Source organism: Pseudophryne corroboree, chromosome 1 (genome assembly GCF_028390025.1).
Source record: "Pseudophryne corroboree isolate aPseCor3 chromosome 1, aPseCor3.hap2, whole genome shotgun sequence".
In the NCBI taxonomy this organism is placed as follows: Eukaryota; Metazoa; Chordata; class Amphibia; order Anura; family Myobatrachidae; genus Pseudophryne; species Pseudophryne corroboree.
The window spans coordinates 369,266,705-369,293,536 of NC_086444.1; the positions used below are offsets into that span (position 1 = coordinate 369,266,705).

Consider the following 26,832-nt stretch of genomic DNA (forward strand, 5'->3'; position numbering starts at 1 on the left):
CACTGTTACAAATAGCTTTTAATAAACAATTAAAAACAATGGTATTTCAGCAATTACATAACCAAAACACAAAAAATAGACAAAAAAAATAAAAATAAAAATTACAAAATCCCAACTGGTTATCGACGTTTTTGGAAGATATTTCCCCGACCCATTCCACGCCCTCTGCCTCTTGCTGCCACTGAAAAACATAAAATAAAATAAGTCATAAGCAGATTACAAATATATACATCTGTGTCACAGCTGAGTTGTGTTTAGTTACAAACCATGTAGTGTACAGCAAGCATCCATGTGTTACTAGGACACATCAGGTAGTGTGCAGCAGTTTTTTTACTCAAGGTTTACCCAAATACAGCAATGTCAGGAACACTGCACCAGCTGTCATCTTGCTAGATTTAGTGATGCTTTATTATGCATGCTAGAGCCTTTATGAAAAATGTCAGCAATGTATTACTAACATTTAGGGATACGCTTACACCTGGGTAATCCGAGACACCATCTGGATCTTATGAAAAAGATACTAATAGGCGTTTTATTGCCCATACAAAACAGATGCCAGCTTTCATGTAACAAACCTGCAGCTACAAGTATGATAACCTATCAGCCAGTAAGCATGTAACACTTTTCCCTTTACCACGAGCACGTGATGGATACACAGACATAAAAACAACCCACAATCACTAAATGTGGAGTGCTAGCTTTGTGTATTGTGACAGATTGGCAGTGTTCTAGGCCACAAATACCTGGTAAGGAAGATAGGCAGAACTGCTGTTTTGCACACTGAACAGCAATTACAAAAAATGTGATAGCACCACTGCCCTCATTATTTCACCGTAAGTGGACCTCACCTTGGGCTTTGAGAATGGCTGCTTTTCCCCTTCCAGCCCCCGAGCCTTGATTTTTATTCTTCATGCTCTTTAACATTGGAGCATTTTTCAACATGTCTGGAAGGATAAGAAAACGGATTTTGCTCCCTCTAATGTAGACCTGCTCAAGCTGTGCTACTCTGCCATCTCTGTAGGTCACCGTGATGTTTGACATCTGAAACAAACAATACAGTTAAAAATGCATTTGAAAACTACAAGCACCCCACGGTTTACTTTTATAGGAAATATGGTCGTGACCACTACACATTCTAGCAGAGTCAAAAATAAATGACAATGTGGTAGGTAGGTAGGTAGGTAGGTAGGTATGTATGTATGTATGTATGTATGTATGTATGTATGTATGCACAGTGATCGCGCTGAGCCAAAAAAAAAGTGGGTCCCAGGGACCCTTCACTTTTAAAAATTTGGGTCCTACCGGTCTTTTTATGGGTCCCATCGGAATGAAGGTTCTTATTAATTTTAATCTTGTTTGGGTACAGCACGTTATACACATTGCGCCGGGTACAGCACGTTATACACATTGCGCCGGGTACAGCACGTTATACACTTTGCACCGGGTACAGCACGTTATACACTTTGCACAGGGTACAGCACATTATACACTTTGCACCGGGTACAGCACGTTATACACTTTGCACCGGGTACAGCACGTTATACACTTTGCACCGGGTACAGCACGTTATACACTTTGCACCGGGTACAGCACTTACAAGTTGCAGCCATCACCTCAGACCCTCAGTCGTCGTCCCCCCCTTCCACAGCAAGCCCAGCCACCACCTGCTTGACTCACTGGCCACGGACTGCATTCAAAACATACTGATCTGCAGTAATCACCTCTTTTTTTGGACGAAAATGCAGTCAAGAGTTAACATAAGATAAACATTGCCTTTAAACCTTATACAATACACTATATACTAGCTTGAATGACACGATGATCTACAACCGCTGACACATGAGACCCGCTGCCTGGCCTCCTCCACACTGCCCCCATGTACTGTAATGCATGTACTGTCAGGGGAATGGCTGTTACCGGCCGGCACACACAAGGGAGACGCCACTGCCAGCACTGCCCTGACCATCCCGCCAAGCTGCTGACAAGGAGCGATCATCCCCTCACGCATCACTTTTCTATCACACAAGAGCACACACCCTCAGCCACCTGCTGTCCCGCCACCTACCGCTGCATCTTCCCCCGTCTTGATCCCAGCAAATGGCTTCCTCCGCTGGCTCCTGCGGATAACCGATGTGGCAGAGCTTCATGCCCGGCCGGAGTGGACAGCCCCCTGCCACATACGGCGGACTGGATGTTACGGGTCCCGTGCAGAGCAGAGAGGGGAAGGCGGGAGATCACACGCTCCATGGTCTCCTCCCCTTCCTCTGCCATTGGAGAGTTAAAGTGACTGACAGCACAGGACAGCGCTGCTGATTGGTCAGAGCGCGTCCTGTGGGACCCTGCGGTTTTTTTTTTTTTTGAGTCACCACTGTCAATTGTCGGGTAAAATACGCGCTATAGCGCGTATTTGCGAACACTATGTATATACATACACACACACACATATATATATATATATATATATATATATATATATATATATATATATATATATATATACATACATACATACACACATGTATGTACACATACACGTACACATACATGTACACATACATACAGGTTGAGTATCCCTTATCCAAAATGCTTGGGACCAGAGGAATTTTCGATATCAGATTTTTCAGTATATTGGAATAATTGCATACCATAATGAGATATTATGGTGATGGGACCTAAATCTAAGCACACAATGTATTTATGTTACAAATACACCTTATACACACAGCCTGAAGGTAATTTTAGCCAATATTTTTTTTAACTTTGTGCATTAAACAAAGTGTGTGTATATTCACACAATTCATTTATGTTTCATATACACATATATACAGGTCATTTAATACAATATTTTTTATAACTGAGTATTAAACAAAGTGTGTGTGAACATTGAGCCATCAAAAAAACAAAGGTTTCACTATCTCAGTCTCACTCAAAAAAGTCTGTATTTCGGAATATTCTGTATTTCGAAATATTTGGATATGGGATCCTCAATATCCTGATGACAATATGTAATATATTGAAACGTTGATAAAGAATCCACAGACTTTGAGTCCTTTGTTTCAGTCTGAGTGCCGCACCTCTGCATTATTATATATATATATATATATATATATATATATATATATATATATATATATATATATATATATATATATATCTATCATACACAGATTTTTTTTTAAACTTCACATAAAGAGCTCAAGTAATCACTCCTTCACTAAAGTTTATTTATAAAAAAAACACCACTGCACGCACACCGCAACCCAGACCAAACTGGGTATACTAGGTAAGATATCTCATTTTAATGAAGAAGAAAGTACTGTGTGATGATGGAACTATACTGACATCTACAGTTCCAACTGTAATATTACTATTTGAAAATTGTATCACTGACATCTAGTGGTGGATTTGTACATATCGCTGCTTGTGATAGGGTTGCACAGTGATAGATTTATAGTAACTTGAAGAAACTGCATGTGGGCTACACATCTTTTTCAGCACTGTAACAGCAAGTTAGATCACATATCCCTGGAAAGTGATGCAGTTTTAGATACACGTTAACTCCTGTCACCTGCCATTCAGTACTTAGCAAGTGGCAGTAGCAAAATACAGCTGAAAAGCACAAGTCAATTAACATTGATCATTTGATCTAGAAGTATTGGTTAATGCCACTAGTATAAAGTAATTGGTTGCTTTACCAAAACTGCTAATCAATCATGGGTGTGATAAGAAATGTTGTGGTCGGAATGCCGGCGGTCACATGACCAGCCACAACATACCAACCTACCCAATGCCTACAGGGGACACGGCAATTCATTTATCACTCCCCTGCCATAACCTTCATGGGGTGGAGGCTAGAGCTAAGATAGTGGGGGGTGCTGGCCATGGCTAAGTCACAGGGGGTGGCGGCTAGGTCTAAGACTCATTGGGTGGGGGTTAGGTTAAGGCCCTAGAGGGGCAGGAGGGTAGGTGGGGGTTGCCAGTAGCTACCCCCTCCCTTTACCCAAGTACTTACCTGGATGCCAGCAGTCTGTTACAGCGCTGGGATTCCATGTAGTGACGGTCATATGACAACATCCCATTTAGACAAAACAAAGACCATACATTGAATGATTTGGAAAGGATTAACCTCTGCAGAGGGCGAGAATGAAATGGAGCATACTCTACCATGTGGAAAGCAGACACCATGAGGCCTAGTACTTGCATTGCCAAGTGTATTGATAAAGGCCTGGGATTGATAATGTAGGTTGCCAATAGCAAACTGCAGATATTGCTGATGCGACATGGCAATAGGTATATGCAGGTAAGCATCCTGAATGTCCAGGGATACCATATAGTCCTTGGACTCCAAGGCCAGAACAGAGCAAAGAGTTTCCATACAGAATTTGAAAACCTTCACAAATTTGTTGAAAGACTTGAGGTTGAGAAGTTTTGCTTTTAACGGATCCAAAGGGATATTTGTCAAGCAAAATAGGCGAGGGGGATTTTTCTTGAAAGAGATGGCGTATCCATGAGTGACTTCCCTCACCCAGGCGTCTGAAGTGGTCTGTAACCATACCTAGATAAACCGCAGAAGTCGGCCTCCCACCCTGGGGTCCCAGGGGGAGGCCCACCCAGTCACGCAGCAGGCTTGTCTGGTTTGGAAGCAGGCTGACGGGGAGGGAAGGAAGGAGGGAAGGAAGCTATCTCCAGGGTGGGAACATCTGCTGTAGATGGCGCCTGGGGTTGGGGGCCTACAGGTCAGTGCCTTATCCCCTCCGCTGGACTAACCCACTGGGTACTATGGAGCCTATACTAAACGGATTTCAGTAAATCTGACCTGTGCTCCTTGACCTGGTGGATATAGTGGGGTCCCTGCATGGCCACAGTGTCCACGCCAGTGGCGCGGTCCGTCTCTGGAGACCGCAACCGGATTGCGATTTCAGCGGGTCCCACCTGTGGGACCTTCTTACCTCCTCCCTATCGAGCGGCCATGCGATCCTGGAGAGCAGCGGAGGTATGTGTGCCTGATGAGACCGGAGGGCCTCCGCTTGTAAGTACCCAGCAACCAGGGAGTGGTAGTATACAGCATCGCTGGGGAAGGTGAGGGAGCCGCAGCACGATATGTCAGTATGACATATAGCACCAAATGCCTATGCTGCGGCCCTTGTAGTCTTTCTTGTCAGAAACACTCTTTTCAGGGCTGTCTAGCGCAGCCATCCCTGTTAGCTGCCTGCACTGCAGGCACCAACTTACAAACGGAGCTGCAGTGCATCTTGGGAACAGTCAAAGCTTTAGCCTGTTGGTGACTCGGCTCAAGATCCAACTCTACACCCCCGATGTTATTCCCTGTGGAATACCAGTGTACCCCACTGCAGATAAAAAAAAAAAATAAGAATTTACTTACCGATAATTCTATTTCTCGTAGTCCGTAGTGGATGCTGGGGACTCCGTAAGGACCATGGGGATTAGCGGCTCCGCAGGAGACTGGGCACAAAAGTAAAAGCTTTAGGACTACCTGGTGTGCACTGGCTCCTCCCCCTATGACCCTCCTCCAAGCCTCAGTTAGGATACTGTGCCTGGACGAGCGTACACAATAAGGAAGGATTTTGAATCCCGGGTAAGACTCATACCAGCCACACCAATCATACCGTACAACCTGTGATCTGAACCCAGTTAACAGCATGATAACAGAGGAGCCTCTGAAAAGATGGCTCACAACAATAATAACCCGATTTAGTGAACAATAACTATGTACAAGTATTGCAGACAATCCGCACTTGGGATGGGCGCCCAGCATCCACTACGGACTACGAGAAATAGAATTATCGGTAAGTAAATTCTTATTTTCTCTGACGTCCTAAGTGGATGCTGGGGACTCCGTAAGGACCATGGGGATTATACCAAAGCTCCCAAACGGGCGGGAGAGTGCGGATGACTCTGCAGCACCAAATGAGAGAACTCCAGGTCCTCCTCAGCCAGGGTATCAAATTTGTAGAATTTTACAAACGTATTTGCTCCTGACCAAGTAGCTGCTCGGCAAAGTTGTAAAGCCGAGACCCCTCGGGCAGCCGCCCAAGATGAGCCCACCTTCCTTGTGGAATGGGCTTTTACAGATTTTGGCTGTGGCAGGCCTGCCACAGAATGTGCAAGCTGAATTGTACTACAAATCCAACGAGCAATAGTCTGCTTAGAAGCACCCAGCTTGTTGGGTGCATACAGAATAAACAACGAGTCAGATTTTCTGATTCCAGCCGTCCTGGAAACCTATATTTCCAGGGCTCTGACAACGTCTAGCAACTTGGAGTCCTCCAAGTCCCTAGTAGCCGCAGGCACCACAATAGGTTGATTCAGGTGAAACGCTGAAAACCACCTTAGGGAGAAACTGAGGACAAGTCCTCAATTCCGCCCTGTCCGAATGGAAAATCAGATGAGGGCTTTTACAGGATAAAGCCGCCAATTCTGACACGCACCTGGCCCAGGCAAGGGCCAACAGCATGACCACTTTCCATGTGAGATATTTTAACTCCACATATTTAAGTGGTTCACACCAATGTGACTTTTGGAACCCAAAAACTACATTTAGATCCCAAGGTGCAACTGGAGGCACAAAAGGAGGCTGTATATACAGTACCCCTTTCACAAACGTCTGAACTTCAGGGACTGAAGCTAGTTCTTTTTGGAAGAAAATTGACAGGGCCGAAATTTGAACCTTAATGGACCCCCATTTCAGGTCCATAGACACTCCTGTTTGCAGGAAATGTAGGAATCGACCTAGTTGAAAATTCCTCCGTCGGGGCCTTACTGGCCTCGCACCACGCAACATATTTTCACCAAATGCGGTGATAATGTTTTGCGGTTATATCTTTCCTGGCTTTGTTCAGGATAGGGATGACTTCATCCGGAATGCCTTTTTCCTTCAGGATCCGGCGTTCAACCGCCCTGCCGTTAAACGCAGCCGCGGTAAGTCTTGGAACAGACAGGGTCCTTGCTGGAGCAAGTCCCTTCTTAGAGGTAGAGGCCACGGATCCTCCGTGAGCATCTCTTGAAGTTCCGGTTACCAAGTCCTTCTTGGCCAATCCGGAGCCACGAATATAGTGCTTACTCCTCTCCATCTTATAATTCTCAGTACCTTGGTTATGAGAGGCAGAGGAGGGTACACATACACTGACTGGTACACCCACTGTGTTACCAGAGCGTCTACAGCTATTGCCTGAGGGTCCCTTGACCTGGCGCAATACTTGTCGAGTTTTATAAACATGTGGAAGACTTCTGAGTGAAGTCCCCACTCTCCCGGGTGGAGGTCGTCCACTCCCGGAATGAATACTGCTGACAGTGCTATCACATGATTTTCCGCCCAGCGAAGAATCCTTGCAGCTTCTGCCATTGCCCTTCTGCTTCTTGTGTCACCCTGTCTGTTTACGTGGGTGACTGCCGTGATGTTGTCCGAATGGATCAACTCCGGGTGACCTTGAAGCAGAGGTCTTGCTGAGCTTAGAGCATTGTAAATGGCCTTTAGCTTCAGGATATTTATGTGAAGTGATGTCTCCAGGCTTGACCATAAGCTCTGGAAATTCCTTCCCTGTGTGACTGCTCCCCAGCCTCGCAGGCTGGCATCCGTGGTCACCAGGAACCAGTCCTGAATGTGCGGCCCTCTAGAAGATGAGCACTCTGCAACCACCACAGGAGAGACACCCTTGTGCTTGGTGACAGGGTTATCCGCTGATGCATCTGAAGATGCGACCCGGACCATTTGTCCAGCAGGTCCCACTGGAAAGTTCTTGCGTGGAATCTGCCGCATGGGATTGCTTCATAGGAAGCCACCATTTTTCCCAGAACCATCTCATTGATGTACCGAGACTTGGCTCGGTTATAGGAGGTTCCCGACTAGCTCGGATAACTCCCTGACTTTCTCCTCCGGGAGAAACACCTTTTTCTGAACTGTGTCCAGGATCATCCCTAAGAACAGAAGACAAGTCGTCGGAATCAGCTGCGATTTTGGAATATAGAGAATTCAATCGTGCTGCCGCAACACTACCTGAGATAGTGCTACACCGACCTCCAACTGTTCCCTGGATCTTACCCTTATCAGGGAATCGTCCAAGTAAGGGATAACTAAAATTCCCTTCCTTCGAAGGAGTATCATCATTTCGGCCATTACCTTGGTAAAGACCCGGGGTGCCGTGGACCATCCATACGGCAGCGTCTGAAACGGATAGTGACAGTTCTGTACCATAAACCTGAGGTACCCTTGGTGAGAAGGGTAAATTTGGACATGAAGGTAAGCATCCTTGATGTCCCGAGACATCATGTAGTCCTCTTCTTCCAGGTTCGCAATCACTGCTCTGAGTGACTCAATCTTGAATTTGAACCTCTGTATGTAAGTGTTCAAAGATTTTAGATTTAGAATCGGTCTCACCGAGCCGTCCGGCTTCGGTACCACAACAGTGTGGAATAATACCCCGTTCCCTGTTGCAGGAGGGGTACCTTGATTATCACCTGCTGGGAATACAGCTTGTGAATGGCTTCCAAAACTGTCTCCCTGTCAGAAGGAGACATCGGTAAAGCCGACTTTAGGAAACGGCGAGGGGGAGACGTCTCGAATTCCAATTTGTACCCCTGAGATATCACCTGAAGGATCCAGGGGTCTACTTGCGAGTGAGCCCACTGCGCGCTGAAATTCATTGAGACGGGCCCCCATCGTGCCTGATTCTGCTTGTAAAGCCCCAGCGTCATACTGAGGGCTTGGCAGAGGCGGGAGAGGGTTTCTGTTCCTGGGAACTGGCTGATTTCTGCAGCCTTTTTCCTCTCCTTCTGTCACGGGGCAGAAATGAGGAACCTTTTGCCCGCTTGCCCACGAAAAGACTGCGCCTGATAATACGGCGTCTTCTCATGTTGAGAGGCGACCTGGGGTACAAACGTGGATTTCCCAGCTGTTGCCGTGGCCACCAGGTCTGAAAGACCGACCCCAAATAACTCCTCCCCTTAATAAGGCAATACTTCCAAATGCCGTTTGGAATCCGCATCACCTGACCACTGTCGTGTCCATAACCCTCTACTGGTAGAAATGGACAACGTACTTAGACTTGATGCCAGTCGGCAAATATTCCGCTGTGCATCACGCATATATAGAAATGCATCTTTTAAATGCTCTATAGGCAATAATATACTGTCCCTATCTAGGGTATCAATATTTTCAGTCAGGGAATCCGACCACGCCAACCCAGCACTGCACATCCAGGCTGAGACGATTGCTGGTCGCAGTATAACACCAGTATGTGTGTAAATACCTTTTAGGATGCCCTCCTGCTTTCTATCAGCAGGATCCTTAAGGGCGGCCATCTCAGGAGAGGGTAGAGCCCTTGTTCTTACAAGCGTGTGAGCGCTTTATCCACCCTAGGGGGTGTTTCCCAACGCACCCTAACCTCTGGCGGGAAAGGATATAATGCCAATAACATTTTAGAAATTATCAGTTGTTATCGGGGGAAAACCACGCATCATCACACACCTCATTTAATTTCTCAGATTCAGGAAAACTACAGGTAGTTTTTCCTCACCGAACATAATACCCCTTTTTGGTGGTACTCGTATTATCAGAAATGTGTAAAACATTTTTCATTGCCTCAATCATGTAACGTGTGGCCCTACTGGAAGTCACATTTGTCTCTTCACCGTCGACACTGGAGTCAGTATCCGTGTCGGCGTCTATATCTGCCATCTGAGGTAACGGGCGCTTTATAGCCCCTGACGGCCTATGAGACGTCTGGACAGGCACAAGCTGAGTAGCCGGCTGTCTCATGTCAACCACTGTCTTTTATACAGAGCTGACACTGTTACGTAATTCCTTCCAACAGTTCATCCACTCAGGTGTCGACCCCCTAGGGGGTGACATCACTATTACAGGCAATCTGCTCCGTCTCCACATCATTTTTCTCCTCATACATGTCGACACAAACGTACCGACATACAGCACACACACAGGGAATGCTCTGATAGAGGACAGGACCCCACTAGCCCTTTGGGGAGACAGAGGGAGAGTTTGCCAGCACACACCAGAGCGCTATAGAGATATATATAATAAGAATTTACTTACCGATAATTCTATTTCTCGGAGTCCGTAGTGGATGCTGGGGTTCCTGAAAGGACCATGGGGAATAGCGGCTCCGCAGGAGACAGGGCACAAAAGTAAAGCTTTTACAGGTCAGGTGGTGTGTACTGGCTCCTCCCCCTATGACCCTCCTCCAGACTCCAGTTAGGTACTGTGCCCGGACGAGCGTACACAATAAGGGAGGATTTTGAATCCCGGGTAAGACTCATACCAGCCACACCAATCACACCGTACAACTTGTGATCTAAACCCAGTTAACAGTATGATAACAGAGGAGCCTCTGAAAGATGGCTTCCTAAACAATAACCCGAATTAGTTAACAATAACTATGTACAAGTATTGCAGATAATCCGCACTTGGGATGGGCGCCCAGCATCCACTACGGACTCCGAGAAATAGAATTATCGGTAAGTAAATTCTTATTTTCTCTATCGTCCTAAGTGGATGCTGGGGTTCCTGAAAGGACCATGGGGATTATACCAAAGCTCCCAAACGGGCGGGAGAGTGCGGATGACTCTGCAGCACCGAATGAGAGAACTCCAGGTCCTCCTTTGCCAGGGTATCAAATTTGCAAAAATTTACAAACGTGTTCTCCCCTGACCACGTAGCTGCTCGGCAGAGTTGTAATGCCGAGACCCCTCGGGCAGCCGCCCAAGATGAGCCCACCTTCCTTGCGGAATGGGCCTTAACAGATTTAGGCTGTGGCAGGCCTGCCACAGAATGTACAAGTTGAATTTTGTTACAAATCCAACGAGCAATCGACTGCTTAGAAGCAGGTGCACCCAACTTGTTGGGTGCATACAGTATAAACAGCGAGTCAGATTTTCTGACTCCAGCCGTCCTTTAAATGTATATTTTTAAGGCTCTGACAACGTCCAACAACTTGGAGTCCTTCAAGTCGTCTGTAGCCGCAGGCACTACAATAGGCTGGTTCAGGTGAAACGCTGATACCACCTTAGGGAGAAAATGCGGACGCGTCCGCAGCTCTGCCCTATGTCGAATGGAAAATTAAATAAGTGCTTTTATAAAACAAAGCCGCCAGTTCAGATACTCTCCCGGCCGAAGCCAGGGCCAGTAACATAGTCACTTTCCATGTGAGATATTTCAAATCCACATTCTTTAGTGGTTCAAACCAATTGGATTTGAGGAAATCTAAAACTACATTTAGATCCCACGGTGCCACCTTAGGCACCACAGGAGGCTGTATATGCAGTACTCCTTTGATAAAAATCTGGACCTCAGGGACCGAGGCCAATTCTTTTTGGAAGAATATTGATAGGGCCGAAATTTGAACCTTAATAGATCCCAATTTGAGACCCAAAGACAATCCTGATTGCAGGAAATGTAGGAAAACGACCCAGTTGAAATTCCTCCATCGGAGCACTCCGCTGCTCGCACCACGCAACATATTTTCGCCCAATACGGCGATAAAGCTTCGCGGTGACTTCCTACCTTGCCTTTATCAAGGTAGGAATGACTTCTTCTGGAATGCCTTTTCCTTTTAGGATCTGGCATTCAAACGCCATGCCGTCAAACGCAGCCGCGGTAAGTCTTGAAAAAGACAAGGACCCTGCTGAAGCAGGTCCCTTCTCAGAAGTAGAGGCCACGGATCGTCCGTGACCATCTCTTGAAGTTCCGGGTACCAAGTCCTTCTTGGCCAATCCGGAGCCACTAGTCTTACTCCTCTTTGCCGTATAATCCTCAATACCTTTGGTATGAGAGGCAGAGGAGGAAACACATATACCGACTGGTACACCCAAGGTGTTACCAGCGCGTCCACAGCTATTGCCTGCGGATCTCTTGACCTGGCGCAATACCTGTCCAGTGTTTTGTTGAGGCGAGACGCCATCATGTCCACCATTGGTTTTACCCAACGGTTTAATAGCATGTGGAAAACTTCTGGATGAAGTCCCCACTCTCCCGGGTGAAGGTCGTGTCTGCTGAGGAAGTCTGCTTCCCAGTTGTCCACGCCCGGGATGAATACTGCTGACAGTGCTATCACGTGATTCTCCGCCCCGCGAAGGATCCTGGCAGCTTCTGCCATTGCCCTCCTGCTTCTTGTGCCGCCCTGTCTGTTTACATGGGCGACTGCCGTGATGTTGTCCGACTGGATCAACACCGGTCTTCCTTGAAGCAGAGGTTCCGCCTGGCTTAGAGCATTGTAGATTGCTCTTAGTTCCAGAATGCTTATGTGAAGAGACTTTTTCAGGCTCGACCACACTCCCTGGAAATTTTTCCCCTGTGTGACTGCTCCCCAGCCTCTCAGGCTGGCATCCGTGGTCACCAGGATCCAATCCTGCATGCCGAATCTGCGGCCCTCCAATAGATGAGCCTCCTGCAACCACCACAGAAGGGATACCCTTGTCCTCGGCGACAGGGTTATCCGCAGGTGCATCTGAAGATGCGACCCTGACCATTTGTCCAGCAGCTCCCTTTGCATGGAATCTGCCGAAAGGGATTGCTTCGTAAGAAGCTACCTTTTTTTTTTTTCCCAGGACTCTTGTGCATTGATGTACAGACACCTTTCCTGGTTTTAGGAGGTTCCTGACCAGGTCAGATAACTCCTTGGCTTTTTCTTCGGGAAGAAAAACCTTTTTCTGAACTGTGTCCAGAATCATCCCCAGGAACAGCAGACGAGTTGTCGGCATTAATTTGGATTTTGGAATATTCAGAATCCATCCGTGCTGCTTTAGCACCTCTTGAGATAGTGCTAAACCCATCTCTAGCTGTTCTCTGGACCTTGCCCTTATTAGGAGATCGTCCAAGTATGGGATAATTAATACGCCCTTTCTTCGAAGAAGAAATATTATCTCGGCCATTACCTTTGTAAAGACCCGAGGTGCCGTGGACAAACCAAACGGCAGCGTCTGAAACTGATAGTGACAGTTTTGTACAACGAACCTGAGGTACCCCTGGTGTGAGGGGTAATTGGAACGTGGAGATACGCATCCTTGATGTCCAAGGATACCATAAAGTCCCCTTCTTCCAGGTTCGCTATCACTGCTCTGAGTGACTCCATCTTGAACTTGAACTTCTTTATGTACAGGTTCAAGGACTTCAGATTTAGAATAGGCCTTACCGAGCCATCCGGCTTCGGTACCACAAAAAGAGTGGAATAATACCCCTTCCCTTGTTGTAGAAGAGGTACCTTGACTATCACCTGCTGAGAATACAGCTTGTGAATGGCTTCCAAAACCGTCTCCCTTTCTGAGGGGGACGTTGGTAAAGCAGACTTCAGGAAACGGCGAGGTGGCTCTGTCTCTAATTTCAACCTGTACCCCTGAGATATTATCTGCCGGATCCAGGGATTTACCTGCGAGTGAGCCCACTGCGCGCTGTAATTTTTGAGACGACCGCCTACCGCCCCCGAGTCCGCTTGCGAAGCCCCAGCGTCATGCTGAGGCTTTTGTAGAAGCCGGGGAGGGCTTCTGTTCCTGGGAAGGAGCTGCCTGTTGCTGTCTCTTCCCTCGTCCTCTGCCTCGTGGCAGATATGAATAGCCCTTTGCTCTCTTATTTTTAAAGGAACGAAAGGGCTGCGGTTGAAAGGTCGGTGCCTTTTTCTGTTGGAGAGTGACTTGAGGTAGAAAGGTGGATTTCCCGGCCGTAGCCGTGGCCACCAAATCCGATAGACCGACCCCAAATAACTCCTCTACGCATCGCCTGTCCACTGTCGTGTCCATAAAGCTCTTCTGGCCGAAATGGACATAGCACTTACCCGTGATGCCAGTGTGCAGATATCTCTCTGTGCATCACGCATATAAAGAAATGCATCCTTTATTTGTTCTAACGACAGTAAAATATTGTCCCTGTCCAGGGTATCAATATTTTCGATCAGGGACTCTGACCAAACTACCCCAGCACTGCACATCCAGGCAGTCGCAATAGCTGGTCGTAGTATAACACCTGCATGTGTGTATATACCTTTTTGGATATTTTCCATCCTCCTATCTGATGGATCTTTAAGTGCGGCCGTCTCAGGAGAGGGTAACGCCACTTGTTTTGATAAGCGTGTTAGCGCTTTGTCCACCCTAGGAGGTGTTTCCCAGCGCTCCCTAACCTCTGGCGGGAAAGGGTATAAAGCCAATAACTTCTTTGAAATTAGCAGTTTGTTATCGGGGCACCCCACGCTTCATCACACACGTCATTTAATTCTTCTGATTCGGTAAAAACTACTGGTAGTTTTTTCACACCCCAAATAATACCCTGTTTAGTGGTACCTGTAGTATCAGCTAAATGTAACATCTCCTTTATTGCCAAAATCATATAACGTGTGGCCCTACTGGAAAATACGGTTGATTCGTCACCTTCACCACCGGAATCAGTGCCTGTGTCTGGGTCTGTGTCGACCGACTGAGGCAAGGGGCGTTTTACAGCCCCTGACGGTGTTTGAGGCGCCTGGACAGGCACTAATTGAGTGTCCGGCCGCCTCATGTCGGCAAACGACTGCTTAAGCGAGTTGACGCTATCCCGTAATTCCACAAATAAAGGCATCCATTCTGGTGTCGACCCCCTAGGAGGTGACATCCTCATATTTGGCAATTGCTCCGCCTCCACACCAATAACGTCCTCATACATGTCGACACACACGTACCGACACACAGCAGACACACAGGGAATGCTCTATACGAAGACAGGACCCACTAGCCCTTTGGGGAGACAGAGGGAGAGTCTGCCAGCACACACCAAAAAGCGCTATATATGACAGGGATAGCCTTATGATTAAGTGCTCCCTTATAGCTGCTTTTATATTAATATATATATAGCCATTTATTTTGCCCCCCCTCTCTGTTATACCCTGTTTCTGTAGTGCAGTGCAGGGGAGAGACCTGGGAGCCTTCCTGACCAGCGGAGCTGTGACAGAAAATGGCGCCGTGTGCTGAGGAGATAGGCCCCGCCCCTTTTCCGGCGGGCTCGTCTCCCGCTATTTAGTACATTTAGGCAGGGGTAAATATCTCCATATAGCCTCTGGGGCTATATGTGAGGTATTTTTAGCCTTTTTAAAGGTTTTCATTTGCCTACCAGGGCGCTCCCCCCCCAGCGCCCTGCACCCTCAGTGACTGCCGTGTGAAGTGTGCTGAGAGGAAAATGGCGCACAGCTGCAGTGCTGTGCGCTACCTTAAGAAGACTGCAGGAGTCTTCAGCCGCCGATTCTGGACCTCTTCTTGCTTCAGCATCTGTGAGGGGGCCGGCGGCGTGGCTCCGGTGACCATCCAGGCTGTACCTGTGATCGTCCCTCTGGAGCTTCATGTCCAGTAGCCAAGAAGCCAATCCATCCTGCACGCAGGTGAGTTCACTTCTTCTCCCCTCTGTCCCTCGTTGCAGTGATCCTGTTGCCAGCAGGAATCACTGTAAAATAAAAAACCTAAGCTAAACTCTCTAAGCAGCTCTTTATGAGAGCCACCTAGAATTGCACCCTTCTCGGCCGGGCACAAAAATCTAACTGGAGTCTGGAGGAGGGTCATAGGGGGAGGAGCCAGTACACACCACCTGACCTGTAAAAGCTTTACTTTTGTGCCCTGTCTCCTGCGGAGCCGCTATTCCCCATGGTCCTTTCAGGAACCCCAGCATCCACTTAGGACGATAGAGAAATATAATATATATATATATATATATATATATATATATATATATATATATATATATATATATATATATATATATACACACACACACACACACACACACACACACACAGGGATAACCTTATATAAGTGTTTTTCCCCTTATAGCTGCTGTATCTTTAATACTGCGCGTAATTAGTGCCCCCCCTCTCTTTTTTAACCCTTTCTGTAGTGTAGTGACTGCAGGGGAGAGCCAGGGAGCTTCCCTCCAACGGAGCTGTGAGGGAAAATGGCGCCAGTGTGCTGAGGAGATAAGGCCGCCGATAAGGGGGCGGAGCCTATCTCCCGTTTTTCTATGTTTTTTGGCAGGGGTTAAATTCATCCATATAGCCCAGCAGCTATATGTGATGCATTTTTTTGCCATCCAAGGTGTTTTATTGCGTCTCAGGGCGCCACCCCCCCCCCCCCCAGCGCCCTGCACCCCCAGTGCCCGGAGTGTGAAGTGTGCTGAGAGCAATGGCGCACAGCTGCAGTGCTGTGCGCTACCTTGTTGAAGACAGGACGTCTTCTGCCGCCGATTTTCCGGACCTCTTCTGTCTTCTGGCTCTGTAAGGGGGCCGGCGGCGCGGCTCTGGGACCCATCCATGGCTGGGCCTGTGATCGTCCCTCTGGAGCTAATGTCCAGTAGCCTAAGAAGCCCAATCCACTCTGCACGCAGGTGAGTTCGCTTCTTCTCCCCTTAGTCCCTCGATGCAGTGAGCCTGTTGCCAGCAGGTCTCACTGAAAATAAAAAACCTAAAACTAAACTTTTCACTAAGCAGCTCAGGAGAGCCACCTAGTGTGCACCCTTCTCGTTCGGGCACAAAAATCTAACTGAGGCTTGGAGGAGGGTCATAGGGGGAGGAGCCAGTGCACACCAGGTAGTCCTAAAGCTTTTACTTTTGTGCCCAGTCTCCTGCGGAGCCGCTATTCCCCATGGTCCTTACGGAGTCCCCAGCATCCACTTAGGACGTAAGAGAAAAGTCAATTGCTCTAGGGCACAGTGATTCCAAAAAGTTTGGGAACCACTGCTTTGCAGGATAGTTAATAATACACTCCCAGACAGATGTACTCAGGATGGCTGAAAATCATCTGTTAGATCACGAGTCAAATCTTTCAGGTGTATACCTAGTTTAAGGTACCCACTAAAGTAATAGATAAAAGGTGGGGCCATAGATATAGCTTATCTAGACTTTAGTAAAGCTTTCAACACTGTCCCACATCAGATTGTTAAACTTGAAAGTTTGGGATTGGATACTAAGATGGTTGAATGGATAAGATCTTGGTTGCAGGATAGAATACTGAGCTGTAGTAAATGGCATGCATTCATAGGAGGAAAATGTTACCAGTGGCATACCTCAGGGATCTGTACTTGGACAGGGCAGACACACTGGGAGGGGTAAAACAAATGGACGACCATTTTTCTAGTCTACCTAGATCAAGAGTGGAAATTACAGTTTAATGCCTCCCATCAGAGGTGGTAGAGGCTAAGATGGTAGAGCAATTTAAACATGCTTGGGATAGGCATATGAATATCCTTACAAAGAATTAAGGTTCAAAAAGGGTTGAGATAACCTAAAGGATAAATAAAAAAAATAATAAAAAAAAGGGACTGACTAGATGGGCCAAGCGATTCTCATCAACCGTCAAATTCTATGTGGTATATTCAATAAGTCGGAGCAATTCCGACATGCAGTTGTCGGAATGGATCAGACAACCCCTATTCAATGGACGGCCAAATCGGACTGTCTGCTTTGGCTCTACACAGGGTCCTGTGCTGCCACTGCTGTCAGCGGATGCACCGACAGTAGCGGCCAGGGGTGCAGATGGTGGCGGCTGGATTAACGGCGGCTGGCCTCAGCAGGGGAAAGGGGGAGGAGCAGAGATCGGCAGCAGGAGCTGGCTGTGGAGGGACATGTCTGGGCCAGCAGGGGGAGGCGCTTCAGGGAGAGGTGCCTGCCCGGGGGACTGCCAGGCACCTCCCTCCCTGCAGCGACTTGCCCCGCCGCAGACATGTCCCCTCGCAGCTAGCTCCTCCTCCTGCCGGCCGCCGATCTCAGATCCCCCAGCCGCCCATAGCACCACTCGTCTCCTCACCTCAATCAGACTTGTTTTCAAGTCAGATTGAGTTTGTCGGAAAGGGGGCCAAAACCTGTCGGATTTGGCCCCATTGCCGACAGAAGCACGCGGATCGGCCGCTATTCCACCAATCCACGTGTTTCCCGACTTGTCGGAAAAAAATCAGCCCCTATTGAATAGGTCGGAACCCCTTCCAACCCATTTCTGTCAGAAGCTGCCGTCTTTCCGACAAGACGGCAGCTTCCGACAGTTATTGGATACACCCCTATGTGATGCCAAAAAACTCAAAATCATGCACACCACACTGTTTGCTAATTAGGAGAGATCACCAGTGCATACATACTGAACGTTATCGATGAACGATATCATTCATTGACAACATACCCTGAACATGCAGCTCAAAGTTGAGCTGCATGTCCAGTAGATAATGCCTATACGAGAACGACACGCAGGGGATGCATCGTTCAGGCATACACACTAGTGACTAGACGATATAAATAGATCTTTCAAAAAATAAGAATTTACTTACCGATAATTCTATTTCTCGTAGTCCGTAGTGGATGCTGGGGACTCCGTCAGGACCATGGGGTTTAGCGGCTCCGCAGGAGACAGGGCACAATAATAAAAGCTTTAGGATCAGGTGGTGTGCACTGGCTCCTCCCCCTATGACCCTCCTCCAAGCCTCAGTTAGGATACTGTGCCCGGACGAGCGTGCATAATAAGGAAGGATATTGAATCCCGGGTAAGACTCATACCAGCCACACCAATCACACCGTACAACCTGTGATCTGAACCCAGTTAACAGTATGATAACAACAAAGGAGCCTCTGAAAAGATGGCTCACAACAAGAATAACCCGATTTTTGTAACAATAACTATGTACAAGTATTGCAGACAATCCGCACTTGGGATGGGCGCCCAGCATCCACTACGGACTACGAGAAATAGAATTATCGGTAAGTAAATTCTTATTTTCTCTAACGTCCTAAGTGGATGCTGGGGACTCCGTCAGGACCATGGGGATTATACCAAAGCTCCCAAACGGGCGGGAGAGTGCGGATGACTCTGCAGCACCGAATGAGAGAACTCCAGGTCCTCCTCAGTCAGGGTGTGCCCCTGACCAAGTAGCAGCTCGGCAAAGTTGTAAAGCCGAGACCCCTCGGGCAGCCGCCCAAGATGAGCCCGCTTCCTTGTGGAATGGGCTTTTACCGATTTTGGCTGTGGCAAGCCTGCCACAGAATGTGCAAGCTGAATTGTACTACAAATCCAGCGAGCAATCGTCTGCTTAGAAGCAGGAACACCCATCTTGTTGGGTGCATACAGGCTAAACAGCGAATCAGATTTTCTGACTCCAGTCGTCCTGGAAACATATATTTTCAGGGCCCTGACAACGTCAAGTAACTTGGAGTCCTCCAAGTCCCTAGTAGCCGCAGGTACCACAATAGGTTGGTTCATGTGAAAAACAGAAAACACCTTAAGGAGAAATTGAGGACGAGTCCTCAATTCTGCCCTGTCAGAATGAAAAATTAAGTAAGGGCTTTTATATGATAAAGCCGCCCATTCTGACACACGCCTGGCTGAAGCCAGGGCTAATAGAATCTTCACTTTCCATGTGAAATATTTTAATTCCACAGTGGTGAGTGGATCAAACCAATGTGACTTTAGGAAACTCAAAACATTGAGATCCCAAGGTGCCACTGGGGGCACAAAAGGAGGCTGTATATGCAGTACCCCTTTTACAAACGTCTGAACTTCAGGCACCAGTTCTTTCTGGAAGAAATTCGACAGGGTCGAAATTTGAACCTTAATGGACCCTAATTTTAGGCCCATAGACAGTCCTGTTTGCAGGAAATGTAGGAACGACCCAGTTGGAATTCCTCTGTAGGGACCTTCTTGGCCTCACACCACGCAACATATTTTCGCCAAATGCGGTGAAAATGTTTTGCGGTTACATCCTTCCTGGCTTCGACTAGGGTAGGGATGACTTCATCTGGAATGCCCTTTCAGGATCCGGCGTTCAACTGCCATGCCGTCAAACGCAGCCGCGGTAAGTCTTGGAACAGACAAGGCCCCTGCTGGAGCAGGTCCTTTCTTAAAGGTAGAGGCCACGGTTCTTCCGTGAGCATCTCTTGAAGTTCCGGGTACCAAGTCCTTCTTGACCCATCCGGAACCACGAGTATCGTTCTTACTCATCTCCTTCTTATGATTCTCAGTACTTTTGGTATGAGATGCATAGGAGGGAACACATACCCTGACTGGTACACCCACAGTGTTACCAGAGCGTCCACCGCTATTGCCTGAGGGTCCCTTGACCTGGCGCAATATTTGTCTAGTTTTTTGTTCAGGCGGGACGCCAACATGTCCACCTTTGGTTTTTCCCAACGGTTTACAATCATGTGGAAGACTTCCCGCTGAAGTCCCCACTCTCCCGGGTGGAGGTTATGCCTGCTGAGGAAGTTTGCTTCCCAGTTTTCCACTCCCGGAATTAACACTGCTGAGAGTGTTATCACATGATTTTTCGCCCAGCGAAGAATCCTTGCAGTTTCTGCCATTTCCCTCCTGCTTCATGTGCCGCCCGTCTGTTTACGTGGGCGACTGCCGTGATGTTGTCCCACTGGATCAATACCGGCTGACCTTGAAGCAGAGGTCTTGCTAAGCTTAGAGCCTTGTAAATTGCCCTTAGCTCCAGTATATTTATGTGGAGAGAAGTCTCCAGACTTGATCACACTCCCTGGAAATTTTTTCCTTGTGTGACTGCTCCCCAGCCACTCAGGCTGGCATCCGTGGTCACCAGGACCCAGTCCTGAATGTCGAATCTGCGGCCCTTTCATAGATGAGCACTCTGCAGCCACCGCAGAAGAAAACACCCTTGTCCTTGGAGACAGGGTTATCCGCTGATGCATCTGAAGATGCGATCCGGACCATTTTCCCAGCAGATTCCACTGAAAGGTTCTTGCGTGAAATCTACCAAATGGGATCACTTTGTAAGAAACCACCATTTTTCACAGGACCCTTGTGCAATGATGCACTGATACTTTTCCTGGTTTTAGGAGGTTCCTGACTAGCTCGGATAACTCCCTGGCCTTCTTCTCCGGGAGAAAACATCCTTTTCTGGACTGTGTCCAGAATCATTCCTAGGAACATTAGACGTGTCGTCGGAAAAAGCTGCGATTTTGGAATATTTAGAATCCACTCGTGCTGTCGTAGAACTACTTGAGATAGTGCTACTCCGACCGCCAACTGTTCTCTGGACCTTGCCCTTATCAGGAAAGCGTCCATATTTCTTTTAGGAAGAATCATCATTTCGGCCATTACCATGGTAAAGACCCGGGGTGCCGTGGACAATCCAAACGGCAGCGTCTGAACTGATAGTGACAGTTCTGTACCACGAACCTGATACCCTTGGTGAGAAGGGCAAAATTTGGACATGTAGGTAAGCGTCCCTGATATCCAGTGACACCATATCGTCCTGGTTCGCTATCACTGCTCTGAGTGACTCCATCTTGATTTGAACCCTTGTATGTAATTGTTCAAATCTTTTAGATCTCACCGAGCCGTTTGGCTTCAGTACCACAATATAGTGTGGAATAATACCCCTTCCCTTGTTGTAGGAGGGGTACTTTGATTATCACCTGCTGGGAATACAGCCTGTGAATTTTTTCCCAATACTGCCTCCCTGTCGGAGGGAGACGTTGGTAAAGCAGACTTCAGGAACTTGTGAGGGGAAGACGTCTCGAATTTCCAATGTACACCTGGGATACTACGTGTAGGATCCAGGAGTCCACTTGCGAGTGAGCCCACTGCGTGCTGAAACTCTTGAGATGACCCCCCACCGCACCCGAGTCCGCTTGTATGGCCCCAGCGTCATGCTGCGGACTTGGCAGAAGCTGTGGAGGACTTCTGTTCCTGGGAATGGGCTGCCTGCTGCAGTCTTCTTCCCTTTCCTCTAACCCTGGGCAGATATGACTGGCCTTTTGCCCGCCTGCCTTTATGGGTACGAAAGGACTGAGACTGAAAAGACTGTGTCCTTTTCTGCTGAGATGTGACTTGGGGTAACAAAAGTGGATTTTCCAGCTGTTGCCATGGCCACCAGGTCCGATGGACCGCCCCTTTATACGGCAATACTTCCATGTGCCGTCTGGAATCTGCATCACCTGACCACTGTCATGTCTATAAACATCGTCTGGCAGATATGGACATCACATCTACTCTTGATGCCAGAATGCGCATCTCGCATATATAGAAATGCATCCTTAAAATGCTCTATAGTCAATAAAATATTGTTCCTGTCAAGGGTATCAATATTTTCAGTCAGGAAATCCGACCAAGCCCCCCCAGCGCTGCACATCCAGGCTGAGGCGATTGCTGGTCGTAGTATAACACCAGTATGTGTGTATATACTTTTTAGGATATTTTTCAGCTTCCTATCAGCTGGCTCTTTGAGGGCGGCCGTATCTGGAGACGGTAACGCCACTTGTTTTTATAAGCGTGTGAGCGCCTTATCCACTCTAAGGTGTGTTTCCCAACTCGCCCTCACTTCTGGCGGGAAAGGGTATACCTCCAATAATTTTCTATCGGAGGAAACCCACGTATCATCACACACTTTAATTTATCTGATTCAGGAAAAACTACAAGTAGATTATTCCCACCCTACATAATACCCTTATTTGTGGTACTTGTAGTATCAGAAATATGTAACACCTCCTTCATTGCCCTTAACATGTAACGTGTGGCCCTAAAGGAAAATACGTTTGTTTCTTCACCGTCGACACTGAAGTCAGTGTCTGTGTCGACCAACTGAGGTAAATGGGCGTTTTTACAAGCCCCTGACGGTGTCTGAGACGCCTGGACAGGTACTAATTTGTTTGCCGGCCGTCTCATGTCGTCAACCGACCTTGCATCGTGTTGACATTATCACGTAATTCCTAAATAAGCCATCCATTCCGGTGTCGACTCCCTAGAGAGTGACATCACCAATACAGGCAATTTGCTCCGCCTCCTCACCAACATCGTCCTCCTACATGTCGACACACACGTACCGACACACAGCACACACACAGGGAATGCTCTGATAGAGGACAGGACCCCACTAGCCCTTTGGGGAGACCGAGGGAGAGTTTGCCAGCACACACCAAAAACGCTATAATTATACAGGGACAACCCCTTATACAAGTGTTTTCCCTTATAGCATTTTCACATATGTAATCATATCACCAAATAAGTGCCCCCCCTCTCTGTTTTAACCCTGTTTCTGTAGTGCAGTGCAGGGGAGAGCCTGGGAGCCTTCCTCACAGCAGAGCTGAGCAGGAAAATGGCGCTGTGTGCTGAGGAGAATAGGCCCCGCCCCCTAAAACGGCGGGCTCTTCTCCCGGAGTTTGTGAGATCTGGCAGGGGTTAAATACATCCATATAGCCTCAAGGGCTATATGTGATGTATTTTAGCCATAAAAAAGGTATAATACATTGCTGCCCAGGGCGCCCACCCCAGCGCCCTGCACCCTCAGTGACCGCTGGTATGAAGTGTGCTGACAACAATGGCGCACAGCTGCAGTGCTGTGCGCTACCTTATGAAGACTGAAAGTCTTCTGCCGCCTGTTTCTGGACCTCTTCAACTTCGGCATCTGCAAGGGGGGTCGGCGGCACGGCTCCGGGACGAACCCCAGGGTGAGACCTGTGTTCCGACTCCCTCTGGAGCTAATGGTGTCCAGTAGCCTAAGAAGCAAATCCATCCTGCACGCAGGTGAGTTTACTTCTCTCCCCTAAGTCCCTCGTAGCAGTGAGCCTGTTGCCAGCAGGACTCACTGAAAATAAAAAACCTAACTTAAACTTTTATTCTAAGCAGCTCAGGAGAGCCACCTAGATTGCACCCTTCTCGGCCGGGCACAAAAATCTAACTGAGGCTTGGAGGAGGGTCATAGGGGGAGGAGCCAGTGCACACCACCTGATCCTAAAGCTTTTATTATTGTGCCCTGTCTCCTGCGGAGCCGCTAAACCCCATGGTCCTGACGGAGTCCCCAGCATCCACTTAGGACGTTAGAGAAATCAATGGTTAACGTTCATATTGTCTAGGGTATCACCCAGTGAGTGCAGTGCTTTAAAGGCAGGTAAGCGATGTAACAAAGCAATGAGGAAGGCAAGTCAGATGCTTGCATAGAGCAGAATCAACAGCAGAAAGTAGTAATAATGCCACTGTATAGGTCATTGGTACACTGCCACATCTAGAATAGTGTTCAATTCTGGAGGCCATATCTTCAGAAGGATATTAATAAATTAGAATGTACAAAGGGCAACTAATATGGAGCATAGCCTATTATCACAAAAAAAAAACCCTGTAAAGACTTAAAGATCTTAATATGTATAGTTTGGAGAAGGGATAGGGGGATATCCTTACAAAGAAAAAGATCAAATAGGTTTTGAGGTTAAAACAAAACACACAACCCCCAAAAGGGGGCAGACTAGATGGGTTCGTATCTGCCGTCAAATTCTACGTTTCTTTCACAATCAGTAGTCATTTCAGGAACAATGATCATGGAAAACCATCGATATGGATATACACAAGTAAACCTGGTAGTCAATGAACACTGTGCTTTGAGGCTCTACAAATTAAGTTGGAAACTAGAAAGATTTTCAACGTTTATGAATAACACTAGAGACTACCGTATATACTAGAGTATAAGCCGACTTTTTCAGCACGTTTTTTTGTGCTGAAAAAGCCCCCTCGGCTTATACTCGAGTCAGTGTAAGGAGGGACACGGAGGGCACAGCACGCGGCTCTCCTGTGTCCCTCTTGCGTCTCCGGCTGTGTGTGTGTGTTAAATGAAGTGCCCGTTCGTGAGCTCTGATTGGCTCACGAACCGGCACTTCATTTAACACACACACACACGCCGCCGACGGAGACGCAGGAGGGACACAGGAGAGCCGCGCGCTGTGCCCTCCGTGTCCCTCCTTCAGTAGACAGCGCGGGAGCGATGGAGGGTAAGTACCGTAACTGGCAGCGTGGGAGCACATCTGGCAGCGTGGGAGCACATCTGGCACTATGAGGGCTATGTACGGCTAGAGCTGCATTTCCCACCCTAGGCTTATACTCAAGTCAATGAGTTTTCCCAGGTTTTTGTGGTAAAATTAGGTGCGTCGGCTTATATTCGGGTCGACTTATACTCGAGTATGTACGGTATGTTGTGACTGCTGAAGGAATACATGCTGTGCTACCAAAAAGTGAAGGCTAATGCAAAAATCAACCTGGTTTTGCTATGTAAATGATTGCCACTTTATTTACATAGCAAAACCAGGTTGACTTTGCTGTGTAAAGGATGGAACAAAATTCCTCACTTTGATTCTCACACTATTACATTCCCCAAATATGTCGTTCATGCCTGCGGTTCAGAACAGATCAGGCACATTGTCTAGTGTGTACCCGCTATGTCAATGACTATGCACACTCCCGCATGACATCTGTGACATCCTCCGTCAGTCCTGCATGTAGGGCCAACAGAGGGTGCAGGACCAACGGAAAACATTAGCAACACTGTCCATCCGGCTGAATGCAGCATGGCTGCCGCTCCTTGCCTGCCAGCTCACATTGTGTAGTGTGTACCTAGCTTAAGGCTGGATACACACTTTGCAATAAATTAGTACAGCAAACAAACAATATATTGCTAAGTGCAACAGCTCACGTGTACAGCATTTTTTAGCTATATCATGTCAGTTCTGCAGCATAGCAGATGCAGATATATTGGTACATCTGCCAGTGTGTATGGCCAACCAATCCATTATGCCAGCCACATTAACTGCCGACAACTGCATCACACCTGGACAGGCAAATTTAAAATATCCACCCAATTGTGATAACTGGCCAGAAACTCTGAGCAGCCAATTGGTAAGTGTGTATGCTTCACAAATCGGTCGCTTGTACCCCTTTTCCACTAGCTCTAAAAACACGGGCAAATGCGCAGGGCGCGCATTTACCCGTGTTTTTTTCTAGTGGAAACGCACCCCACCCCTGCAAATTCCCAGATCAAGTGATCCGGGAATCCTCCTCGGGTAGCTTGCCGAGTTGAACACGTGTTCAACCCGGTAAGCTGTGTAAACTGAAGCCGTGTCGATACAACACGGCTCCCGTTGAGTGTATGGAAGGGCGGCGCTGGGAGATCATGTGATCTCCCAGCACCACCCCTGCCACGTCACCAACCCAGTAATATGCAGAGTTGGTGAGCTAGTGTAGAAGGGGGCTCTTGCATGGGTCGCAGCCGTGTCAGGCTACCGGCTGTTACCCGTGCTAGCAAGTGGAAAAGGGGTATTGGTCAGCGCATACACAAGTCAGTCGCTTGGTCAGCAAGGCATGTACCCAGTTAAAGGGATTGCACATTCACTGCTGAAGCAGTTTCTATGAAACATCCATAAAGGATGCAGAACCAGAGGGATAAATTCCAGTATAGGTAGCTTCTGTTCTAGCCTCATGGGCTGATTTCAGATTCATCTATAAAAGCTACTGCAGCTGCCCGGGTGACTCCGCACAGGCAAAACCCTCCCAGGAATAGAGGAAATCAGCCCCAGCAATGGAGTACAGGAGAGACCTACCTGGCAGTTCATGTTATCCTCGGCCTCAATCAGCTTGCCCCGGTACACCTCGCCGGTGTTGGTCTCGCAGGTGACTATGTGCCCCTCGGCCTCATGAAGCACTTTGATGGGCACGCCGATAGACATGGTAACTGGCGCAGGGAGAACAAGCTAGAACAAAGGGAAGCGGGTTAGAAGCGCACACACCAGCAGTCGCCCCGCACATTACGGCCACAGATTTGTCTACAACAGAAAGCACAGGCGTCCTGTAATGCAGCACGTTACCCAAACTACGCGCCGTACACAAATATGGCAACACAGCACAGCCCCCCAGCCCTGTCCCCCGGAGCGCTGCATATAGTACATCCCCAGAACTCACCTACTCGTGCGATAACCGGTATGCGATCTAATGGCGTCCCGCTCACCCCACAATGCACCGTGGACAGGAAGCGGAATGACGCCTCATGCTTTATTTCTTGACTAGACGAGGAAGCGCCGGCGGGAACAAGGACTG

The 26,832-nt window shown here is 47.9% G+C and overlaps 1 protein-coding gene across 1 annotated transcript; it reads right to left on the reverse strand.

The window, feature by feature from the left end:
* Nucleotides 1-26,811, reverse strand: SNRPD3 (small nuclear ribonucleoprotein D3 polypeptide). The gene is made up of 4 exons (XM_063913063.1): nucleotides 26,698-26,811; nucleotides 26,340-26,489; nucleotides 849-1,041; nucleotides 1-181 (listed from the first exon to the last, which is right to left on the reverse strand). Exons 2-4 carry the CDS (start codon nucleotides 26,463-26,465, stop codon nucleotides 120-122), a joined length of 381 nt encoding a protein of 126 aa, XP_063769133.1. The 5' UTR covers nucleotides 26,466-26,489; nucleotides 26,698-26,811; the 3' UTR covers nucleotides 1-119.
* Nucleotides 26,812-26,832: the final 21 nt, after the last annotated feature.

Coding starts and splice junctions, on each gene's coding strand:
- SNRPD3 (XM_063913063.1), bottom strand. CDS start 26,465: ATGTCTATCGGCGTGCCCATCAAAGTGCTTCATGAGGCCGAGGGGCAC. Junction 1,042..26,339: donor AGGATAACATGAACTGCCAG/GTAGGTCTCTCC, acceptor TGTTTGTTTCAG/ATGTCAAACATCACGGTGAC. Junction 182..848: donor AGCCATTCTCAAAGCCCAAG/GTGAGGTCCACT, acceptor TATGTTTTTCAG/TGGCAGCAAGAGGCAGAGGG.